The sequence below is a fragment of the Copadichromis virginalis genome, linkage group LG3 (assembly GCF_057382275.1).
Source record: "Copadichromis virginalis isolate Kocher_CV1m ecotype Utaka linkage group LG3, C_Virginalis_male_GT1.1, whole genome shotgun sequence".
Taxonomy (NCBI): Eukaryota; Metazoa; Chordata; class Actinopteri; order Cichliformes; family Cichlidae; genus Copadichromis; species Copadichromis virginalis.
In genome coordinates this window covers 11,561,156-11,571,807 of record NC_140620.1, presented here as the reverse complement: position 1 = coordinate 11,571,807, position 10,652 = coordinate 11,561,156, and the positions used below count along the sequence as shown (strand labels likewise).

General features: G+C 41.3%; 1 protein-coding gene across 1 annotated transcript; it reads right to left on the bottom strand.

Annotated features, from left to right (window-relative positions):
• Window positions 1-3,382: 3,382 nt before the first annotated feature.
• Window positions 3,383-10,365, bottom strand: LOC146712770 (syncytin-A-like). Its single transcript, XM_085444277.1, has 2 exons — window positions 10,128-10,365; window positions 3,383-5,787 (listed from the first exon to the last, which is right to left on the bottom strand). The coding sequence occupies exon 2, from the start codon at window positions 5,230-5,232 to the stop codon at window positions 4,273-4,275; it is 960 nt and encodes a 319-aa protein (XP_085300403.1). The 5' UTR covers window positions 5,233-5,787; window positions 10,128-10,365; the 3' UTR covers window positions 3,383-4,272.
• Between the last annotated feature and the right edge of the window lie 287 nt (window positions 10,366-10,652).

Here is a 10,652-nt window from a genome sequence, read left to right as displayed (position 1 = left end):
TATATAGTAGTGTAACAATATTATTGTTGTTGTTGTTGTAAGTGTGACAAAAAGTACTAAATCTGGATTAAAGAAATTTTCTTCAAGAAAAAAATATGGGGGAAACAATCCACAGTTGTATTGGTGCAGTTCTTGTTAAATCTTGTTTTTGGTGTAGTCTGTGCAAGTCTGATGATTTCTTCTTATGGACTTTTTTTCTCTCTCCTTGTGACTGTCACTGTCACTTTGTAAATAATATGAAAACATTTTAATCCAGAAACTCAATTTTCTTCCTCCTTTTATAGCATCCAACATCCACCCAGAATATTTGAGAGTATGTGCACTGATAAAACTTGTGACAGGTGGGTAAAGACCAACAGCACAGTCTTCTGCATGAGCTGTTATCGTGACCTGAAAGCCACTGACTTCATCTTAATGCACTTAGACCTACTACTCCTCAGTCACCGGATGTGAATCAAGCTAAAAGCCATTTGAGAACTTTGACCATAAAGTTCTTAATTCAAAAAGGTTGTTTTGTTTCCCTGCAGTGTGACAGAGGTGGGAGTGTGTCTTTAGACATCTTGAAAATAATAGATATTAGGTCTAGACCAGTATTTTTTCCTTCAGCAACATACAGCTGACTGATCGTTTCTCAGACGATGCTCCACACATCCCTGAGTCACCTGGACACTGGCAGAGGGAATTATGCTTGGATGCTGTCCATGGACTACAGTTCAGCATTTAACACAATAATTCCCTCAAAGCTTTTCACCAGGTTGAAGGTTTTAGGTCTCATTGACTCATTCACTGTGTCAGTGGATCCTCAACTTCCTCACAGATAGACTCTAGTCAGGGAGGGTGAAAAAAAAACATGTCTCCTTACATCTCACTCAGCACTGGAGTGCCTCAGGGCTGTGTTTAAAGCCCCCTGCTGCACTCACTGTACACTTATGACTGTGTAACCAATCAGATACCACCTCCATTGTCAAGTTTGCTGACGACACTGTTATTGTGGGCCTGATCTCTAACAACATCAGAAGAGATTAGAAACCTGGAGAAATGGTGCCAGAAAAACAACCTCCTCCTAAACATCAGACTAAGGAGGCTGATTATAGACTTCAGTACAAAGCAGGCATAGAATTATGAGACCCTGATCATCAGGGGCATATAAACTCCACCACCCTAAGTGGGTGAATCTTTCAAATCATCCTGTTCGTCTTGATTGTGATGGGAAATTAAAACTTACTATTACGAACGTGATGTCTGTCTGTCTGTTTGGGTGCAAAGCGCCCCCCCCCCCCCCCCCCCCAAAAAAAAGTCTTGATTTCAGGATTGATTTTTTGTGGAAAAGCAAAAATAAAAAGGCTTTACTTTTCTCTTTCAGGATAACTCTAGTATCCCTCACTCTGAACCTCTCACCATGGGCATTCTGGATAAAGACACAATCCAGACCAGACCCAGGAGATTGGTTCTGAAACCAATATGCTGGGTGATATTACAAGGGTCAATTGCTCTGCTTAGTCCAGCTCCCAGACAACAGGGGCATACAAACTCTACCACCTTAAGTGGTAGTAGACCATCAGCTTCCTGGACCATCAGCAGCCAGTGTGTGTCGTCTGCTGTGGCTCAGAAAAACACACCAATCACAGATTCAGACCCATCGATGAAGCTGCACAACAACACAAGAAGGAACTTCAGGAAACTCTGGAGCCCTTAAAGGAGAAGTTAAAGGTTTGTGAAGAAGTTCAAGTGAAGTTTGATCAAACAACTACAAGGCTGCAGTGGAAAGAGTCCAGCGCTGCCCCCTGCTGGATGATCCACAGCTGCCCTCAGGAGCTCTGATAGACCAGGCCAAACACCTGGGCAACCTGACCTTCAACATCTGGAACAACATGAAGGACGTGGTCTCCTACACTCCTCTCATTCTGGACCCAAACACTGCTCATCCAGAACTCATCCTGTCTGAAGATCTGATCAGTGTGAGAGGAGGAGAGAAGCAGCAGCTTCCTGATAATCCAGAGAGGATTGAGTGTTCCTGCTCTGTCCTGGGCTCTGAGGGCTTTAAGTTTTGGTAAATACTCAGCATGTTTATCATCAGCTCCAGACGCTCTCCTAATAAAGAAGAAGCTCCAGAGGATCAGAGTGAATCTGGACTGGAACAGAGGAAAGCTGTCGTTCTCTGATCCTGATACTAACACACACATACACACCTTCACACACACTTTCACTCACAGGATGTTTCCATACATTAACACTATGAATAAAGTGAAGATACTACTAGTGAAGGTGTCAGTATTGTCTTAGCAGTGCCATTTAGGATAATTATATTTATAATGCCTTCAGTCATTAAATGTGGTTCATGTTTATGTACATATATCAAATGTTTTATTTAATCTATGATATTCTGTATTTGCTAAATTTCTGTTCATTCTAATGAAGCTGAAATGATTGAATGATTCTGTCTCTTTCATTTACAACTATTTCCCAGACCGGTCGCAGCAGATGGCCCTGCCCCTCCCTGAGCCTGGTTCTGCTGGAGGTTTCTTCCTGTTAAAAGGGAGTTTTTCTGACCATGCTCCTGTTGTCTTAACCATTCAACCCATGAGACATATTGAGCGCTCTAGGTCTTGGAAGATGAGCACACTGTCTCTTTTGGATGAGAAATTTATACATTTCATAACAGAGCAAACAACAGTATTCCTAGAAATAAATGACAAAGAGGAGATAGACACGAGAACTTTATGGGATAGCTATAAGGCTTACATGAGAGGGATGATTATTTCATACACAAGTCATAAAAGGAAGCAACGATTAACAAGGCAGTTAGAGATCGAGAATAATATCAAAAAGCTGGAGAAACAATACTATGTAACAAAATCAGCTGAAACATTAAGTGAGCTTAATATTGCCAGGACATCTTTGCGTAATTTGATAATGCGAAAGGCTGAAAGAGATGTCCTTCTTGCCAGACAACGGCTTTTTGAATCAGCTAGTAAGCCTAACCGCTTTCTGGCTCGTCTTGCAAGGAATACTCCATCAAGTTCCTTTATCACAGCTATTGTGGATGTGAATGGTGAAAGACAAGTAGGAAACCGTCAGATTAATGAGTGCTTCAGAGAATTCTATACAAACCTATATCGATCTGAGATGGACATAACAAGGCTTAACTCAGGCTTCTTCCTAAACGACTTAGTATTCCCTCAGCTTTCTGAAGATCAGGTAAGCCTGCTGGAGTGTCCATGTGGCTGCTGGAGTCACCCATAACAATGATAGAGGTGGATAAAGCTATATCTGCACTCCAGTCAGGGAAATGTCCTGGGGCAGATGGTTTCCCAGTAGAATTTTTTAAGGTAATTGTTGGGGGAAAACTCTGTAATAGACCCAGGAGAAATAAAGACACAATGAGACAAAGTTACTTTTTTCATCAAACGTGTACACGGGTGAGCTGCTAAGAACAACTCACACCATGCACAGTGGCTTGGTAATTTTTATAGGAAAGACAGTGAGAACAGGATAAGAAAATACAAAACAAATAAAATAAACAACTCCATATGTGGCGCTAGTCTCGTCAGCAGAGAGCTGGGAGAAGGCTGTGAGAGATAAAACAATCTAAAACAATATGTCCCAAAACAGTATGTCTTTGCTGAGAAAGTCTAAAAAGATTATTCTAAACTAATCTAACCATAGGCAAAGGGCAGACAAAAGGCATCTTTGTACATTTAAAAGAAGGTAAAGAAACATAGAATCATTTTTCCTGTAACATTCCCTCCTGTTTAACTTATTTTAAATGTATACAACAATTGTCTATGAAAATTATTTATTAAGTATCTTAGGCAATTTTTAATTTCCAAAATCTTCAAAATGTCAGCATAGCAGAAAAGGCAGTCATTTGGTCTAAAGAATAAAACAAAAGAAAATAATAAAAAGAAAAACATAGTAAATGAAAATCATAGTAATTGAAATAACAAGTGGAATAAACAAGAAAAAATAATAAAACTAAAACTACAAAAAATAAAAGGATGAAAACTAAAATGAAAACTTTGTATTTAAAAATGATGAAAACCTAATATGTAAAATGAGAACTTCAAAAAATACAAGGATGAAAACCTTATATTTAAAATGATGCAAACCTTAAATTGAAAACTTTATATGAAAAATGATGAAAACTTCATATTTAAAATGAAAACTTCAAAAAATAAAAGGATGAAAACCTGCATAACCTACTAATGTTTTAATCAGTGCGTGATCACTTGACAAGTCATTTTTAAACACCACGTCATTTATTAGCAGTTATTACAAGTTCTCCTCTAACAGAATTGCAACGGGATGTTGTTCTTCTTCAGGCACGGCAACATAAGCAGTCATTGTAGTTGTTATCATCTTTGAAATCATTACTCTTAGGCATGGCAACACACACAACACTAATATGAGCAGTGCTATCATGATGAGACCTAGAAGGAAAAATGGCTTTGCTACAGCAGCCAGCCATGAACCGCTGAACAGCCAGTCCAGCCAGCTTTGTGCTGTAGCTGCTCCAGGTGTGTGTTCAGTGACATATTTTTGCAGAGCGGTCAAATTCTGCAAAGCTTCATAAATGTCTCCTCCAGTTTCGTATCCATCAGGGATAAAAGTGCAACATGTTTCCCCGATCAGCTTGCAAACTCCTCCTTGTGATGCTGTTAGCAGGTCTAGTGTCAGTCTGTTCTGCAGCACCATCGTTCTGATGGCCTGCTGTTCTCCTGCTAAGGCAGTTCCCAGGGTCTTAGTCAAGTTGATGTGTCGTAGCAGAGCATATCGGTTGATCTCCACGTGATCCCGCACCTCGGCAACTCCAATGCCGGGGATCAAGCTCTGTAAGAATTTCACTCCTCCTCCCCAGATGCGAAACTCTCCCGGCACTCCAGTGTCCACGGTAATGCCGAAAGAATTGGGGGAGGCGATGTCCACTTCACGTCTCTGCCGGCTGCTTGGGTGATGTGCAACACTTTGCATGAAGAAAACGTGATCTGATAATTCCACCAGGGCGCACAGACCTCCCCAACCTTCAGGGAGTGACAGATAAGCCTTGTTGCCACATAGGAAGTACCAGTCAGCCAAAACTCTGGTTCCTCTGCTGCTGGGTGCCGTCCGTGCACATCCTGTCTGGTACTGAGTCTTTGTTTGTAGTGGCATTCGGTAGCTGTAGTCGGGGCGACAGTTTAGGCCCATCAGCGTCGTGTTACTGGCACAGGTTTCGTTGAGTGAACAGTCCATACACTTCCTCTCGTTCCTCGGTGGGCAGAAAGTGTATATGTATTTGCATAGCAGTCAGTTTTATTATTCAAGTAAGCTGTAGTGTTCATAAACTGCCACCAGAAATTAGTGGCATAGCCATGGGGAAACTTGGTGTACTTTCCTTTGTCATACAGTGTCTGCCTTTTCTTCATATAACGTGACTTGTTGTCCCTCACGGAAGCAAAGGTGAGGAGCCCGGCCATGGTCAGGGCCGCTGCAGTTGTTAAGAGCCACCACCTCATGACGACGGGACACACCCTCCTGTCGCGAGTAGACCCCCCGGCCAGGAAAGCTGACCCCTCCACCGGGCGAGATCACAACAAGTGGGCAAGCCTGCCGTCAGCTGTGTTTAGATGGCTTCACTGACTCGCCTGCAGTGACTCTGATGGATCCAGGATGGTCGTTCCGCAATTTTGCAAGCGGTCGGTGTAGTGAGGAGGACTTGGTATGGCCCCTCCCACCTGGGTGTGCTCCAGTTTTTCCTTTGGAGCACCTTGATCAGAACCCAGTCACCGGGCTTTAGTCTGCAAGACACTTGATAGACATCATTACATTCTTCGTCATTTTCCTACAACTTAGACATACATTTTGCTACTGAAATTGTATCTGCCTTTTTCACTGGGTAGATTTCTGGCCACTTTGAGAATACATCTATAACCACTAGGGTGTATTTTTACCCTTGGCATTCATTTAGCTCACTAAAGTCCATATGGATTGTGTGGTCTCAGGTTTCCCTGAGCATTATATTTTTGACACGTCATGCACGTTCTGACAAATTGTTTTGCTGAGGTTTCAAAATTTACAGTGTAGAATTTACAGTGTAGAAATGAGAGTTGACAATACTGGTCAGTCCCCCCGTTGACAAATGCGTACAGCCATGAGTCACTAATGCCGCCATTTTGTGGAGGAATTTTGGCAACACTGGCTTGCCATAACACATCATTAAGTCGTTTGTCAGAACTGCACCGTGTTTTAACCATTTTGCCTGCTCTGCTGTGCTTGCTGCTTTTGTTCATTTTTCAACACATCCAGTGGAATCTGATGTGTGTTTACTGCCATCAATGTGATGTTTGCCTGTTGTGCCGCCTATTTTGCTGCTCTGTCAGCAAAATTGTTGCCTGTAGTAATGAAAGAGTCAGTAGGCGTTGTAAGAGGTTGGCATGCTGGTTTGCCAGTTGGTGTAATCATTCCTCTGTTATGCCAAATTTTTTGCAAAATGATGCACAGCAGAGAAAACATACTGGCTGTCTGTATGTATGTTTATTAGTTTGTCTTTGTGTATTTAGCTTTCGCGTATCACAGCTATCAGCTCAGCGCTCTGTGCAGGACATGAAGAAGAAAGTGGTTTTGCTTCTATTATTTTACTATCTGTGGTTACTGCGTAACCTACACAATTTCGGCCTGTGCTGTAAGGTCAAATGCTGTTCTCCTAGCTTCCACACTTGCTGATCATAAGGTGGATCTGGGCCTGGAGTTTGTTTAAATCTCAGAATGTTGTGATACTCGGTCGGTTTCTGGCACTCAGGTGTAATACCAGAAAAGAATGGCATGACTGCTATCTTAAGTTTTGTCAGAGCGTCTCTACCTAGCAAATTTACTGGACACGACGGGTCATATATGCATTTAATAAAGCACCTGCGGCCACTTGCTGTGTGTACTAGTTCTAAAAGGGCAGTTAATTGTTGTACAGTTGTGTGGCCTGAAGCTGACTTTACAACTAATTTGTCCTCTACTCCTACAATCTCGTGTGAAGTGACCTTCCTCTCCACGGTTCTAGCAGGCGTTGTCTCTATGTTATCTGCTGTTTCTGCGTGGCTGTCTGCAGCCTTGGTGTTTGTGACTTTGCTCGCCTCTCTGTTCCTGATAGCCACCTGCGAATTAGTGTTTTAGTCTGTTGTCAACAGTCAGCCTTATTTTTAAGTTACAGAATGCTTCTCCCTTTTTTTGTTTTTTGTTTTTTTGTTTGGGAGAATAGATGCAACTCTACATTTTCACTTAAGGCAGTTTTAGATAATTTCTAGTTCTTCAAACAATTCATGGATCTCACACATTTCAAACTTTCAAGTTACGGTTGTTTCCCATTTATACAAATATATATATTTAACTTTGCATTGCTCACAGCTCATAGCTCACAGCTCTAAACCTAGGCATTTTTCAATCATATGCCTAATCACTATGTGTCACTGTGATTCTCAAGTATGGTCACAAGTTCGTTTAAATTCATTTCCAAAACCAACAAAATAATCAAACAAAACCAAAAAACATAAACGTGTCAGGACACAAAAGAAAAAGAAAAATGCTGCCACCCGAACAAGGCAGAAGTCTGCATATGTTGGCTTGTAATAGCATGCAGCTTGTAACATGGTAGACTAATGTGCCTGTGTTAATTCAGCTCCATATTATTGTGTGAAGTTGCACTGGGTTGGGAGTGGTTTTGTGTGTGTCACATTTTTGGTGAGCCAATGGCTGGAATGGGGTTGGACTAATTAGAGGCAGGTGTACTTGATTGCACTGATACACTGGTCTTCTTATAGCCCACACTACAAACACTGCTGTGTTGTTTTGTCTCTCTGTGCAGGTATGTAATGTGATGAAATCAGATATGTTTGGGATGGACGGGTTTTGCCCTATGAATTTTATATTAGGTGTGTCGTTTTGTCTCTCTGTGCAGTCCAGGGCCTATTATATGCCACAGCCTAAAGGCAGCAGGGTTGCAGAGGCTTGAGTGACCACTGACTATATGCTTGCAGGGTGGTGGGTCTCCAAGGACGACTTCTAACCCTGTTAAAGGCAACATGTGGGGTGCAACTTGGCCGTGTGGCATAGCTGTCTCTGGCCTTGGGACTGTGTGTTTTTATACAATTCTTAAGTGGGACACTGGACTGTTTTATCTTTTATCTCTTGATATATTTTTTGTCAATAAATTATCTTTTAGAATTTTATTGACTGACATCTTTTTGCCCACGACTGAGACGGTTGGTCAGACCTAGAGTCTTTCTTTGGGTGTGTTACAGCAGCTTCTGCTCTAAAAGAAACAAATAAATAAAAAGAAAAGAAAATGTGGAACATGCTCATCAGCTTAGCAGTGTCTACATATTTAATTCAGCTTCTCAATCCTGTAGTTTTAGCTGTTGTCTACAGGGTTTTGCTTATTGGTTGTTATTATAGGTGTGCTCTATATCTCAGCAATGTGTCATTCTAGAATGATAAGTTTCAAGCTGGTCAAGTGCCTCTATGCACTTCATTAGTTTAGTTATTCTCCGTATTGTCTTCATCTCACATGTCATTACACTGAGTTTCAGCAAACCTTAAGCTTGATGCAGACTACTGCTTAACAATTATCCACCTCACATCATAACCGACTAAGGTGCCTCTTCATATTAATATTATGTCATTGTTAATATTATCCTCTTTGTCTTATATAACAGCAATAGCATATTATAATATTTTATCAGTGTGTACCACTATACTACTACTGAGCCAATTTGTTAGTTAGGATCATCTTATTCAGCAAACAGATAATTTAGAATTCATCCAATCTGCGGTCACATTTGTTCTCTCTGTTGCATGGCGGACCAGGCAGTTCTATTATAATATATTATTCATATTTTATTTTGTATCCATCAAGGGCTTCAGATGACCTGCAGAATCATCCTTTTCCCAAGGTGGAGACAGTTACCTTTTCACACACTGTCCTTGGCTGAACAGTGACACAGCCTTAATATACCTTATTTATTTTATTAAAATATTTTCGTGTGAATTATTTGCTTTATATTCATTTTATACATGCTGGGCATGGTCATCATGCCAACTGTGTTTCATTGTTAATATCACTTTACAGGTTGTTATCCTTGCTATTATTAATTTCAAATACTCTAAAGATAATTTCTACTGTAATTTTCCCTTTGTTCATCTTTATTTCGTACTTTTTATATTTATATCTACTCAGTGGGGTCTGTTTTCAACCCTTTTAAACTACTTCAAACTACTGTGATCTCTAGTTTTCACTTAATAAGGGATTATTAAGTTCTTCCTGATATGGGTGGTGCTGCAGATGCGGCTGCAGGAGTGAGTGATGGTTTACTAAAAGGATTGTGGGAACTGCACAGTGTCTCGTCTTCTGGTTTTACTAAACTGGCAGTTGAGTTCTGGTCTTCTGACTGTTTATATTTTGTTTTCTTAAATCTCTCAGTTTACAGACACTGTTTTTGTCCGGCGTCTGGACTTTTCTTTTCTCACCACTGCTCGTCAGCAGGAGTGAGTGTTAATTTCACTTGCTTGATTACCCATCTTATTTATGTATTTACTTATTTTTGTTTAAGTAATATATACACAATACAGCTGCTATCACCTTCGCTGGTATTAGAGACGAGAGTGGTTGCTCACACGCCCTTCTACTTTCGGACTATTTCCAAAAGCGGTGTGAACTTTACGAGACGGAACTCGACCGTTCTCTCAACTCACCAGCACGTCAGTGAATAGCAGTAAAAGAAAAACACAGTAGGAGCAGCTCAGTCTCTTATTGGACCGTGAAAATTCAGCTTGCTCCGTTAGTTACAACAATACACACATACATTCACATTCACACTTATTCGCGCGATCGGAACCCTTATAATAAAGGGGAGCTGCCAGTCTTTCTGTAGACGAGCTACTTATTCCCTTGACCCAGCTGGGGGAGCTACTCAGAGCTCCAAACCTAACCCACAAGAGTGGGGAGCTTCCAGTCGACGAGCTCCAAGCTACCAGCCGACGAGCTACTTTAAACCCACAGAAGTGGTGAGCTTCCAGTCTCGACGAGCTACTTTCGCTATTTTAAATTCCCTGAATTTAAAATACGATTTTACGCAAGATTGTGTCAGTGTGTCTGTATCTACCTGGTCAGTGTCGCCGGGTCTGGTCCACCTCGATCGGGCCCCACCACCGTGGGTCGCTTTCTAAGAACGTTGGCCAAGACTCGAATTTAACGCCCTTGGTCTTTGACCACACACCTAGTGTGTGGGCTGTCGACAGACGAGCAACGTGGACTGGTCACGGAGATGGGACACGATGGAGGCGCTCCGGCTCGAAGGACCAAGAAATGTTGGGGGAAAACTCTGTAAAAGACCCAGGAGAAATAAAGACACAATGAGACAAAGTTACTTTTTTCATCAAACGTGTACACGGGTGAGCTGCTAAGAACAACTCACACCATGCACAGTGGCTTGGTAATTTTTATAGGAAAGACAGTGAGAACAGGATAAGAAAATACAAAACAAATAAAATAAACAACTCCATATGTGGCGCTAGTCTCGTCAGCAGAGAGCTGGGAGAAGGCTGTGAGAGATAAAACAATCTAAAACAATATGTCCCAAAACAGTATGTCTTTGCTGAGAAAGTCTAAAAAGATTATTCTAAACTAA

Bases quoted from the DNA above. Each gene is read 5' to 3' on its own strand.
- LOC146712770 (XM_085444277.1), bottom strand. From the start codon at position 5,232: ATGGACTGTTCACTCAACGAAACCTGTGCCAGTAACACGACGCTGATG.